General features: G+C 42.3%; 1 protein-coding gene across 3 annotated transcripts in view; it reads right to left on the bottom strand.

Moving 5' to 3' along the window:
• The window catches only part of LOC119647432, a 281,759-nt gene that overhangs the window by 112,226 nt on the left and 155,023 nt on the right, over nt 1-14,510 (bottom strand). For 2 of the 3 annotated variants that reach the window (XM_038048343.1, XM_038048340.1), the window contains exons 5-8: nt 5,419-6,839; nt 4,628-5,042; nt 3,681-4,571; nt 2,782-3,324 (exon numbers count right to left, since the gene is read on the bottom strand). In XM_038048343.1, coding sequence (XP_037904271.1) covers nt 2,782-3,324; nt 3,681-4,571; nt 4,628-5,042; nt 5,419-6,839 — 3,270 coding nt within the window. The remainder of the gene's footprint in view (nt 1-2,781; nt 3,325-3,680; nt 4,572-4,627; nt 5,043-5,418; nt 6,840-14,510) is intronic. The other variant, XM_038048341.1, reaches the window with a different exon arrangement.

Here is a 14,510-nt window from a genome sequence, read left to right as displayed (position 1 = left end):
ACAGATTTGATCTTCAAAACAATGTAAATAAAAACTTTAGACATGTACCTACATTATAAAAAATAAATAAATATTTTCCGATGCATACAATAGTTTTTATTGAGTTTTGAAAAAAGGAAGTTATGCTGCCGCACCCTGTATAACAGGCCTGGTTCTCAGAACGAAAAATCTAAAAATTTCAAAAATCCCATCGAAAAATTTTAAAAAATCACAGTGTTCAACCTATACAAAATCTAGGCCTGCTCAAGTAAAGTTAATGAATACCATCTTTTGGAAATTTACCCGGAACCCCCCTTAAATTCATCCTAGAAATACAAAATGGAAAGTTTGGAGATAATCCATCTTTTTTTTTTGTTTTTTCTTCAGCCTTTGTCCCGTTCACAAGCGGGGTCGGCTCGTCGTGATCGGCTTCGCCATTTGGCTCTATCGAATGCCTGATCTGGGTGCAATCTCGAGGCCTTCAAATCCCCATCCAGCGTATCAAGCCAGCGTTGCTTAGGTCTGCCTTTTGGTCGTTTTCCATCGACTTCGATGTTCAGACCAATCTTTGCAAGTGAATTCTCGTTTGCACGAATTGCGTGACCACACCATCGAAGACGCCTCTCTCGCAACTTTTCCACGATCGGTGCAACCCCATAACGATCGCGGATATCCTCATTTCGGATGAGATCTAAACGTGTGACGCCACTAGTCCAACGTAGCATCTTCGTCTCCATTACCGCGAGACGCCGTTCATTGTCTTTTATGGTCGGCCAACACTCAGAACCATAAAGAGCGACTGGACGGACAACATTGCGGTAAATTTTAGATTTGAGACGTTCGTTGATACGTCGATCACAAAGGACACCAGTTGTGGAACGCCACTTCATCCAGGTTGCGTTAATGCGTGAAGCAATTTCATAACGCAGCTCTCCATTGGCTGATAGCGTTGACCCGAGGTATTTAAATCGCTCAGATCTGGGCAGATCACTGCCGCTGACAGTGATTGTGCCTGTTTCATGGGGATCGGTCGTCAAAAATTCAGTTTTGTTTAAATTCAATCTGAGACCGTGTTGCATGAGGCCATCATTCCATTTTTGAACAAGTTGCTCGAGATCATTTTTGCTATCAGATGCTAGGAAAACATCATCTGCATAAAGCAGTGTGTAGGGCGCTGGACGTTGGATATCCCGTGTGACGGTGTCCATAACAAGGACAAAGAGGAGTGGTGAGAGGGCACTTCCTTGATGAACTCCAACAGAGACACGAAGCGGTTTTGATACACCCGCCATACTTCGAACTTTACTTTTCGGATCGTGGTAGAGCAATTGAACCCAGCGCACGAGTTCTTCTGGCACGAAGTGTTGTCGTAAAGCATACCAGATGAGTTCGTGTGGTACACGGTCAAACGCTTTCTCTAGATCCAGAAAGGCAATGTAAAGAGGGCGATGCTTCTCACGGTGTTTCTCCATGAGTAACCGCGCAGCGTGTATTGCGTCAGTAGTTCCGCAGTTCTTGACAAATCCGGCTTGATTCATGGTTATTTCAACGATTTCGCGAATACGGTTGTTAAGAATGCGTTCAAAAATCTTCATGGTATGGGAAAGTAACCGGATCGGACGGTAATTTGAACATTCTGCTGGACTACCTTTCTTTTTCCATATTGGAACAGTGGTACTTTCTTACCAGTCAGATGGTACTCTTCCTTCCTGAATAACCCGATTAAAGAATTCACTGAGTCACAGTGTCCTAGCTTTTCGTTTTCCAGAGCTCAGATGCAATGTCGTCAGGTCCTGTGGCTTTTCCCGATTTCATTCGTATTATCGCCTCCTCGACTTCAGTTCCGCTGACTGGTGGAACTGCTCCAAATGTCGGCAATGATTGTGGAAGTGAAGGATGAGCAAATTCTTCAGTTGAAATCTGCTCGAAGTATGACGTCATCAACACATACAGTCAACTCATATGAATGGTGGAGTTGGATATATGAAGGAATATTTTGAATTTTTAGCTATGTACGAATGGAAAAACACAAGATGAACACAAAACCTTTATACTTGAAGCGTCTAACTTCTGATATTCCGACAAGTTATTATTGTGTATCATAATACTTATTTGTCTGAACTTATGTTCAGCCCTTCTCCACAAGCTCCATAATCTTTAAACAAAAAATCTATTTAATTACAAACGTACTCAAAAATCAGGAAAATAAATAAGGAACTGATAAGCTTTAGAAGATTCTAAATTTTTTTGGATTTAGTAATAAAAGGACAATCACGATTTCAACCATTCTATTTAGTTTATACCGAAAACTTTCAGTTTACATCGCTGAAATTCTCACCTAAACTAGAAAAAATATGAATTCTGTGGACACTCGATTCATTTTGCAATATCCGCAAGTTAAACATGAGAAATTCGCCTTTATCCATGCCATTAGGAATAAGTAAGTTTAAAAATGTACTGATCTCTTTATACATAGTTGTACTTCTATCTCCTCTAGTCAGCTTTTGCGACAAACAAGAACAAGGAGTGGTTTTGAGTTCATTTGTAATTCCTAAATCACAGGTCTGACAATGGCTCAGTGGGGTAACTGAATTAATGCGGAATTCAATATTCTTTGAATTTAGTTTGAAAAAAAACTGATCATCTTGGAATGTATAACACAATGTCTCTAAAAAGGGGTTAATAATGGTGTCAGCGACTATGTTGTAGTCAAAAAAGTGTAATAACTTCATTTACGAAGGGTTTTCGACCCAGAATAAAATCACTTGCGCATGATTCAAATAAAATATATCTAACACTTACCTTGCATTTGTCGCAATCATATTTTGCGTTGCATCGATTTTCGCATCAATACAACTACGTACTGTTTGCTGATCAGGATGGTCTTCTATGAAGGCAATTTTGATAGAGTTCGAATTAACTTTTTCGCGTTCACGGGTAACCGGCATTTCACGTTCACCAAAAAGGATAGCGGACGAAGGATTTGTTTTCGATATCACAGGCATATTCACGTACAGTGGTGGGTATGGTTTTGAGTTTTCGCTTACATGCTTTTTGGCCGATTTTTGCAATTGTAGTAACGGCACTGATTCACTATCACGTTGCCTGATGCCATATTCCAAATCAGTTTTCTTTGTTCGACGCGAGTAAACGCCCGGACCGTCGCGCAATTCATTCAAGTCTTCGCATTCGTCATCACTCAACGTTCCCGAGTTGCTAGATGTTAATAAACATGCAGCAACGTTTGGTTTTATGACTTGTTCAACACTTTGGGATTTTATCGGACTTGTCTTCAAATTAGTTAGGCCACAATGTGGCCAAAAGTCACAGGAACTAGCTGAACAACTGAAAGTAGAAAAATAAATCAAGGGCTCGAAAAGCAGACACTCTTTTAACTAATGGACGTATGTTTGAGGGAACTAAGATTGTGGTTAGTTCTAAAGGATTTAGTAGATGAGGTTATTTTCAGTAATCAGCTTAAACTATGGTGCAAGCTAAGATATGATATGGTAACCTTTGTCGCGATTACGACCGGCGAGTTCTTTGAAAAGTTTCTTGCAAATCTCAATGTGCTGAGAAAGAGACTAGGTTAGAACTTGTAGCAAGCGGTTTCTAGTCTAGTCTATGTGCTGCAATTAGTTAGGCTTCCTACTTCCGCGTTATGAGTTTTCGTCTAGAATGGAATTCACTCGTTTCAATACCTTCCTCTAATTGACGCTGAGGCCCCAGCGTGTTGTTGATGGCTGCGATCGATCAGAGAACGTTGGGGTTGATTTGACAGTGCAGATGACTGCAACGAGGCCATTTGACCCTTCGTCGGTTGTCGATATATGTAATCGCCTGACTGTAACCGATCGCCGCATTGAAAAGAATCCCTTAGTGATTTGTATTCTGACTCAGGGGTGAAACTTTCTGGTGTTAAGGTGACATCTCTACAGAAGGCCTTTTCTCCTGGTGATTGGTCGCATGACCGCTTGCTGCTGCGGTCGTAAATGTTTTCGTTCAGAAAATTTAGTTCCTCGCTTCTACTGGAATGCATATCGTAATTGCAGTTAGTTGCTGTCGATGGAACTGGAACGTCGTAGTCCCTGCTGAAATCCATTATTGGTGATCTGTCTAACGAACGACGTAACATATCGTATGTCAGTTCGTGGTCGCATAAACGGGTGCCGTAGTTCTGCGGACTGGTTTGACGTGGAATTGTTGAAGGCAACTTCTGCTGCTTGAAAAAAAGATCACCCCTGTTTGATGCTTGATCACTTCTGTATCTTAATTTATTGCTTGATTCCCTGTATGTTTCATCGAAGGATCGAGTTTTATCAAAGTCCATCTTAGACGATATGTTTGGGGTTGCATAATTGCCGTAGTCAAGATCGAACGATCGACTTTTGTCAACTTCAGTTGATCTGGTCATTCGCCCGATAGAAGATGGTGGATTATTATATTGTGTAGGTCTCATCGTAGGTGGGAAACTCCGAATGGGATGATGATAAGTAGAAGACGTGTTGTTCACGTTAGGTTGTCCAAGGCAAACAACGGTTTTATGAGCCGGCGCCATTCGGTTGGGAGATCGCTCGCTCAATTGGAGAGATCTGGAAGCAGACCATTTCATTAGTTTATTTTTGTTTTATTTTTCTGAAAAATTTACCTTGACCTACGGATTCGATGTTCATCTTTTGTACTTCTAATTCCTGATCGCCTGTGGATAGGAGCAATGTCATGTTCTCCGCCACTATAGCTCGAGCTTGAGCTTCGTGACGGGCTTCTCGACTTATCATCATACTTTTGTGCCCGCTCTAATGTGTTTGTCCGTGAACCTGAATTTTGCCTCGAATTAAGCGAGATTTGTGATCCTTTTTTCCGTCGATCTTCTGGCGTTAAGGATCGACTCTCGGGGGTCAGTGATCTTTGTTTCCGCAAATTTGTTTGAAAAGTATTGCTTTCGTATCTTTCAGGTGTAATAGATCGTTGACGCGAGCTTCGGTAACCAGAAGATTGATAGGCTACGGAAAGATACTGACTGGGAGATGTGTCATCATTATCAATCTCGTCGTTTGATAAATCTGTTAATAGATGAACAAGTATAAAAACAAATTTCAAATTCTTTTCTTTTATATAAGTTTGTGAAAAAAGACTCTATGGAATCATTTTAGAATTAGTTTTTACACATATCGCTTCCTCAGCACAGAGGAATGGTACCGGATTCCGTTTTCGGCAATTTAGGTATTGAATAAATCTATTGTTTTCGATTACTGATATTGGAACCTAGACTTGGCTTAGAAGTCTGATCTGAATTATTTGACAAAAATTCTATTAAAAACTTTCTGCTTTTGAAGGTGGTTTTAGGATTTAATTTTAGCTAATATATTACGAAATATAAACGTTGATTGCTAAATATCTTTCAGTTAAACATTCTTTTTGCGCGGTATATTTACTAACCAGATCGAGCGCCGCTGTCGCATGAGTTAAGACGTTGACTACTATTCGATTCGAAGTTTCGAAACCTAGAAGTAGGCACAGGATTTGTAGGCATTGTTCGGCTAAACTGAGAGCGTCTTGATCGGATATTTCTATCAACGTTCCCTTTCGCTAACTTATCTGGTTTGTTCGGTGTACTGTAGATAATCGTATCTGCTTTTTGCTTAGAATGGAGATAATTTTCGACTGGCTCCTGGTATTTTGGGGAGTTGTCTCGACTTCTTGCCTCCTTTTTCGTTAGGTAGTTTGGTGACCGTCCAGTCAACGTTCCAAAAATTATTGCAGGATCATGACTTTTCTCAGTCGAGAGATTACTATCGAAACTTTTTGAAAAAGTTTCCGCATAATCGTTTTGTTTCCGGTTGTCGTATTCGAAACTTCTCGAAAAAACCATCCCCTTAGGAGTTGTTGTTTTCTCTTGGTTTTTCCGGGGGATGGATGCGTGCTTAACTATTCGACTATTTTCCTCAATTTTTCTTTTCGATTTCGAATCCTGGAAAGCAGGAGGTGGCGAAAGGATTGGAGTGATCGGTGGGGGTGACTCGATGTCAGCGAACATTTTAACTGGCAGGAATCCTGGGCGTTCATTCAAAATAGACGCTATGTGAGGGTCAATTATTTTATACCCGGGTCGATGATAATTGGCCGGTTGCCCAGTGCCGCGACGCGCTTCATTTCTAGCGATAAGGTCTTCTAGTTTGCTGCCATGTGGTTTGGGTACAGCATATACAGGCTTCTCGCTATTATTCGCATCAATATGAATTACGCGGATTGTATTTTCGGGAGTCTTGTTCTCACTATTCACGCGTACTACATTTAGCCGATGGTTTCGACCCACGTTCAAGTGTTCATCGTTTGGACGCTTACTATTCACTTGCACCCACCCCGACTTATTAAGATAAATTTCATCTGCATCGCGTAGTTTTTTGCTGCCCGATGTTCGCTTTTCGCCGAAGAAGTAAGTTGGCATAGATATGCTGCTTGAGGTGATTGAAGTTGGCATCCTCCCGGAATTATAATAATGCATTCTCTTTAAGTCAGACTTATCTTGAAGCTTCCCCAGGTCAGCTTTTGTTCTTGGCAACGACCTCTGTGCTTCGTCATCTGGAATATTGCATCGACTCACATGCTCCTCATTTGCATTATATGTTAACTTTGGAGTTGATTGACTGGTCTTATTTCGTTTCTTTTTCGGGGGAATATCAGGAAGTGGAAGATCGGAAATATCGATTTTATCTAGAACGGATGTGTCGATCGATAGGTTCAGATGGTCGTCCGTAGAAGTTTTTTGATTTACAGAAGTTGGCTGGTTTGAATCACCGTTGTTAGTAAATCCATCAAATTTGGTGTCAGTCGCTCTTTTTGTCTCACTGCCGTTGTCACTGCAATGGTTTAAAATAAAAGGTAAATTAATAAGAAAATATTTTGGGGACGTAATTAATAGGAACGAGAGTAACAGTTTTTTTTTGTCATAAATTATAGTATTCCATATATCTAGTATATGCATGTTCATGTTTCCTTCCTTATTTGAAATACTGATTCCTGATTTTCAACTTTGTGCTGAGGTTAAGGGTATCACACTTTATATAAAGAAGGAAAATACAGATTGAGCGCTGTTCAGTAATGACTCCAGAAACGAAGTACATTCTGCCAAAGAAGTACCAGGAATTTGTAAATAAAACACAAATTATTAAATTATTCCACAATATTAATCTTGTCATGGTGCAACAATCATGTGCCAACGCCTTTTTCATTCTTTGGAAGATTTTTCGAAGGCGATTTTCAGTGCAGCTGTTAGTCGCATCAACGAATTGTGTTTTTTTGGTTTCGGCTCGTCTTTTCTCTGTTATACTGATGACTGTTAACTTGTTTCCATGTCAAATTCATGAAACCGGCCTTGTACTAATCATAGGCTTACGTTGTTGATAAAACTCATCACCGTTAGTTTTTTCTAGCATTTTTAATGATTCCGAACACGAAATTTCGTCTGCTAGACATTTAAGACAAACCTTCTGTTCAATCTTAATATTAGTTATAAAAATCGTTAAGCACTATTGATATGTTTTGATCAATCAGTTGCTGTTAACAAACTGACTGCCAGATTGCTTTCAAGTGGTGCACTGTATTTAAGAATTTTGTTGCCAGCTTGTTCAGAACCTCTCTTGATGATGATGCATTTTCAACTTTTGCAAAAATAGTATTATCTCTAGTTTGTAATACGTCATATACAAAACACATACGTCTCCGAGGTTCTCGTTGAGACGGAGAAAGGAAATGAAACGATATAAATATGATAATATATATAAACTGTTTGAGATGCACATTAGGGAGGGCTTATATGATATTTTCCCTCTACATTGAAAACAAGATGCTTATCAAATGGAAAAAATTAGTAAAACTTCACTTCATCAGCTGGTATCAAAGATTGCGACTGCAACAAACAACACCGAGAGGGTCATCGAGGTCCTGACAGACATAGTAGTCACCTTCGGTAATGCTTTATGTGGATCAATAGTATCAGCCGCTAGGAAGCACGCTAAAAAACGCACTATATGTTGATTTCCATTGCTGAAAGGCAGGGTGGCTCAAGCATGTCTCTATGACACCATGTCTTTGTAGCTTGCCAGCTTTACTAAACGGAGGGGAACATTGTGCCTAAGGGTATGATGATGTCATCATTACACCCCATCCTAGAATTTAAATAACAAGCTCTATGTTAAGTAGAAGAGTGGTGTGATCGAGGGAATTTTAGAATAAATACTAACGAAACAAGTCCCTTAGGGTTTACCAAATAGAAATATTGTTTGGTGTCCAAAGTCTTGATTGCGATAGTTCGGACGACTAGAATCTTTAGACCACGACAAAATCAATCAACTTTGAACTATTTAAACTTTACTAACAACGGTCCGGCGGCTTTTGGGAGTGAGCAAGCGGCCTCCCGGTCGTCGATATCCCTCGACCGCAGTGCCTTGGTGGTGGACAACTTGGCCACCTTGACATATAATGCTACAAGTGATTTGGATCTGGAGAAGGAGGTTTTCAAACGAAGTACGACTTTACCGAAAACACCAATAACAAGACCAAACAAAGATGAACTAAAAGCAGCTTTTTGGACAACAAAAACCGTGACAACACCCACCGCACATGTTCAAGATGCTCGACAGCAGGAGGTGCTTCAGGAACAAGGAAGAGATCCATTCAAAAGAAGCTCATCAACTTTGAGATCTCCACCAATGCCAAAGACGATAAGGATAAAGTACAGGCCAAAAGTGAAGGACCATGTAAAAGGAGTAACCCTGCCGGGGCTTATAGGGAGCAGAGTCCCGATCCGGAGGAATTACCCTTCACCCAGCTTGGGACAAAAATAGTCGAGCTGTCCGTGTTTATCAAGGACAAGCACAATGTGCACCAAGCCATAAAGAATATGGTGAGGCTATTAGAGTCCTCTACAATAGATCACAGATGGAGGAAAAGAATAATAAGGACACGCCGAACCCCGCTGTCCCAACAGTATCACAAGCGACCGAAGTGACGCCCAACCGTACTACCATCAAATCAAAGCGAAGTAAGCGAGTGCGTGAAAAAGAGGGGGATCCTTTAAATAATCAGCAAGCCCCAAAGAAAAAAAAAGGGGGACAGGACATCCTGAAAACCAACACCAACAGCTCAGAAGGAGGAAAGCATACAGCGATTCTAGGAAACTCGACCAATGTTGCGAAGCCCAAGACGAACGGAAACGATGGATGGACTAAAGTTACCAACAAAAAAGCGAAACGAAAAGCAAAAGTCCGAACTCGCCCAGATGCAATTGTTATCTCCAGTAAGGGCAACCTGTCCTACGCGGAGATACTCAAAAAAGTCAAAGCTGATCCCGACCTAAAAGATCTGAGCGGAAATGTGAACAGAATCTGAAGAACCTAGAAAGGGGATCTCATGTTCCAACTGAAAAGACCCAGCGATGGCAAAACTGATGACTTTCGCACTCAAGTGAAAAACTCACTTGGGGAGAATACCGCAGTGCGTGGATGTCGATGAAGTGACATCGAAAGGAGAAATTTGTACTGCTCTGAAGGAGCACTTCAAGTTGAAAGAACTTACCGAGGAGTCTGTTGTGGGTTTACGAAAAGCCTATGGTGGTACTCAAACGGCCACAATACGAGTACCAGCGGAGACAGCGCAGAAGTTGTTGGCTGCCGGAATGGTTCGAACTGGATGGGTTTTCTGCCGTTTAAGAGAACAAATTTCACTGAAGAGGTGCTTTAAATTCCTCATGTTTGGGCACTTCGCGAAGGCATGCACCAGCAGCATTGATCGATGTGGGGAGAAAGGCCATATTGCCAGAGAGTGCAATAGGGACCCCAAATGCCTACTGTGCGAAGTAAAATAGGGACAGGATCATAAATGTCCGGAATTTAGGAAGGCGCTCACTGCAATGAGAAAATGAGGTTTATTCAAATTAACCTGAATCATTGCAGGGTTGCTCAGGATTTACTTGAGCAGACCACGTTCGAATCTGAGATCGAAATTGCCATCATAAGTGAACCATATAGAAACCGTTACGGTGGCATATGGGTCACAGATTCGACTGGTGCTTGATAATCTTGTTCTCGACGCAAGGGGACGAAGTCCAAAGGTGATTGCTGGTGATTTCAATGCTTGGGCCCTAGAGTGGGGCAGCAGAGAATAAAATGCTAGGGGGCGCAGTTTAATAGAAGCTTTCGCGCAGATGGACATAGTTGGAAGTAGACACCTTCCAGAAAGGGGGATCAGGCTCAGTTGTAGACCTGACCTTTATCAGCCCTTCGCTGGCGCGTCAGCGAACGCTAACCCACAGCGATCACCAGGCAATCTTCTTTGAGACATGTGTCGAGCCTCAGGCCAAAGAGCTATCATGCCCGAAACCGAAAAAGATTTCAGGCTGGTCTGCAAAATCTTTGGATGAGCAGACCTTCATAGAGGTGTGGTGAGGTCAACCTGATAATGTAGGCGCCTCTACGGAAAGAGCCGTCCATCCGCCTCAATGCATCGCCAAAACATGTGACGCGTCCATGCCTAGGAGGTGCTCATTCCCCAGTAGAAGACCAAACTACTGGTGGAATGATGAACTGACCGGTCTTCGATCAGCCTGCCACCGAGCGAGAAGAGTGGCTCAGAGGGCGGTAGGTAGAGCCGATCAGGGGCAGAAAGAGTGCGCCTATAAGGCAGCCCGCAAAATCTTCAAGCTCGCCATTCAGCGTAGGAAGAGGAAATGCTTTAAGGAGCTCTGCTCAGAAGCGGACGTAAACCCGTGGAGGAGAGCTTATGGAATCGTTATGGGACGCTTCAGAGGCCGTTCATCTCCGCAGATTACGTGTCCCACCCTCTTACTAAAAATCATCCAGGAGTTATTCCCCCAGCAAGAGGAGAGCACCGACACATTCCAACCACCTCTAAATGTGACGACAATTCCGCCAGTCACCAGAGACGAGCTGCTGGAGATCAGCAGCAGAATAGGAGACAATAAAGCGCCGGGCCTGGATGGAGTACCGAATAAGGCCCTTAAGCTTAGCGTGAAATCCAGGCCGGACATGTTCGCTGAGTTGTTCGAAGCGTGCATGTCCGAAGGAATATTTCCAGCGGCTTGGAAGTGACAGAAGTTGGTACTTCTGCCTAAGCCTGGTAAACCTCCAGGTGAACCATCGTCATACCGACCCATATGTCTTTTGGACACGGTGGGGAAAATGTTAGAGCGGGTAATCTATAATAGATTACTCCCGGTTGTTTAGAGCCAAGGCGTCCTTTCAGATCGGCAGTATGGGTTCCGAAAAGCCAGATCAACCATTGATACCATCAAATTGGTTACTGGCTTGGCCGAAGATGCAATTCACGGAAAGGCTAGTACCAGCAAATATTGCGTGGGAGTAACCCTGGACGTGAAAAATGCATTCAATTCGGCCTATTGGGATCTAATACGCAAATCCCTAGCGAAGGTTGGTATTGCCGCCTATCTCGCTGCTATCGTCGATAGTTACTTAACTGAAAGGAGGCTCTGGTATGACACTGATGACGGGGCCCAGCAGTATGTTGTTTCCGCCGATGTCCCACAGGGCTCCGTATTGGGCCCACTACTGTGGAACATCATGTACAACGATGTACTTAATCTTCCCCTCCCGGAGGAAGCCAAGTGGTGGGTTATGCTGACGACATAGCATTGGTTGTTGTCGCAAAGCATCTCGAAGATGCTGAGTTTTACTCAAGCGAGGCAATCAGTGCTGCCGAATGCTGGTTGGAGAGCTCTGGTCTGACGCTTACGAGGAAAAAACAGAAGCGGCCCTCATCACGAAGCGCCGGAAGAGAAATTACGCCTGTGTTAGAATCGGGAATCATATCATCACTTCCATGCTGACCATCAATCACTTGGGGGTGGTGATAGACAGGAAGCTCAGCTATAAGCAACACGTACAGTATGTTTGTGATAAATCATCCACTGTCAGTATGGCCCTGGCGAGGATGATGCCGAACGTGGGAGGGCCACGGCATACCTCTAGGTTGCTTATAGCCTGGGTGGTGACCTCAATCATGCTCTATGCAACCCAAGTTTGGAGCGAGGCATTGCGGATGTTAGTTAACACTAGCAAACTGAATACAGCCTACAGGAGGACAGCTCTAAGGGTATGCTCTGCCTTCAGGACTGTCTCAGATGGTGCAGCATTCGTCATCTCTAGAATGATGTCGATTGACATCTTGGCAGATGAGATGGTGAATATATACCATGCGAAGCCAATCTCTTACTTATTGCAGACGAAGAACGCTGAGAGGGAGAGATACATAAATAGATGGCAACAGCGGTGGGGAACGGGAAAGAGTCGGTGGACTCATAGGCTTATCCTGCCATCAAGGAGTGGTTGGAGAGACGACACGGTGAGATTAATTATAATTTCACCCAGTTTTTCACGGGACATGGAGGATATCTCCAATACCTTCACAGGTTTAAATTGGAGACCTCACCCGACTGCCCAAATTGTGAGGGAGTCCCAGAGGACCCAGAGCATGTATTCTTCCACTGTCCGAGATTTGTGGAAGAAAGGAGGAACCTAGAGGAGAGGTGCTGGTGCTGGTACCAGAAAATCTCGTGTCGAAAATGCTAGCACATCAAGAGAATTGGGATGCGGTCAACTCCATGATCGCATCTATTCAAGATAAATTGCGAAGGGCAGAGGAAAGGAGAAAAGCGCGGTAACGTGCGCCGCGTATAGAAGAAATGGGATTAAGCTAGAGTGAGGTGATTCCGCCCCGTGATGTAATACCTTATGGTGGTTCCGCGGGGCACGGAGGGAGTCGGGGGTGGTTTTAGTGGGTAAAAATCCCACACCCTGGTGTGTCCAGACCAGTGTCTTTTGAAGATTTCCACCTCCTCAAAAAAAAAAAAAAAACAAGTCGGGAAACCGGAAGCTCAGCGCTTCAGGTATAAAAGGTTTTGTGTATTTCCTTCATAAAGAGATTTGAGTGTGCATTTGTCTCATTAGCATGTAGCACGTAAAATATACATATATTATGTGAAAATTTCCACTTTCAAGTAATATTTGCATTCATAGTCTTGAATTTGCAGAGAAGCGACAGTTTTGACCTAGTATAACTTTGTTAATAATAGTGTGATTTTCACCAAATTTGGTAAGATCATGCTCTATGCTGTAGCCTACATTGCTGCAAAATTTTGTGATTTTTGAGTGAACTTAAGGGGAGTTTTCCTGCCAATTACTAAAAATTCTAGTAATGTACTATTATTAACTTTATTTTAGCAAGTATTGTTATGCAGGGTATTTCGGAGCCTAGGCACCATATAGTGGCAGCCCCATGATTATTTTCAGATTTTTCGATTTTGCAGTTTCTGAGAATGGGTTCGTTAAAAAAATGACCAATTTCAACCCCCCGCACTCCCCACCTTTTCAAGAAATGGCAAAACTAACCGGCTTCGGAAAGTACAAACCGAGACCTTTAATTTCATAGCCCACATGACAATATTTGATGAAAAAAAAATTTACTCCTCCCTTTTGCATGTATGGGAACCCCCCTTAAATTCGACGTAAAAGGATATAACTCACTGTATGCGTGAGCGTTCACAGTTCCCACCTTTCTACCAAATTTGGTGCCACTCGCTATAGCGGTCTCCGAGAAAAATGCGTGTGACGGACAGACAGACAGACAGTAAACCGATTTTAATAAGGTTTTGTGTTTACACAAAACCTTAAAAAAGACAGACGGACAGACAGACAGACAGACATTGAACCGAATTTAATAAGGTTTTGTTTTGCAACAAAACGAGTAAATTTTTTAAATATGGTAATATACTATTATTAACTTTATTTGTGTAGATATCGGAATGGGATGTACTTTGAGGTTTAGATTTCAAATTTTTTCTGTTGGATTGGTTCTGAGAACGGGACCTTTTTAATTTTTTGGGCCCACATTGTGAGTCCTATTTTACCCAATATTTGAAATAAGATCAGTTTCGAAAAGTCCTAATCGAGCCCTTTCATTTGACTATATTCTGCGAAAAAAAAAATACAATCCCCTTTCACTTGTATGGAGAGCCCTCTTTCAAGCTCAACACAAAATGGCATTGCATGTAAAGGGGTAACAATTGGTGCAGCAATCTCGGAGTAAATCGGGTGTGACAGACAGCTCTTGACTTTATTTTATTTTATTTATAAGTTTTTGTGACACAAAATCCTAAAAAGGGCTCACCTAATAGAGACAAAGGGCAAAAGGGCTGGCAAGAAGTAGCTTCTTCATATACGGGACTTAAATATTTCACTCAAATATCACTTATTCTCTTTAATTATGATGTCAGTATTGCGCGCGAAACTGTCCAATGTGCTGCTGTAAAAATTGGTAAACCTAGGATGAACTGCGTGGTTAGTACTTTACTAATCGAGACCCTTCATATGATACTCCACACACGAGTACATTAGTTAAACAAAATTTACCTCTTCCTTTGCATGTATGGTCACTCACTGTATGCGTGGGATTTCATAGTCCCCATATGTCCACGTAGTTTGGTTTGAACCGGTGTG

The sequence above is a fragment of the Hermetia illucens genome, chromosome 2 (genome assembly GCF_905115235.1).
Source record: "Hermetia illucens chromosome 2, iHerIll2.2.curated.20191125, whole genome shotgun sequence".
NCBI lineage: Eukaryota > Metazoa > Arthropoda > Insecta > Diptera > Stratiomyidae > Hermetia > Hermetia illucens.
The sequence above is the reverse complement of the archived record's forward strand: the minus strand, read 5'-3'. Positions and strand labels throughout refer to the sequence as shown.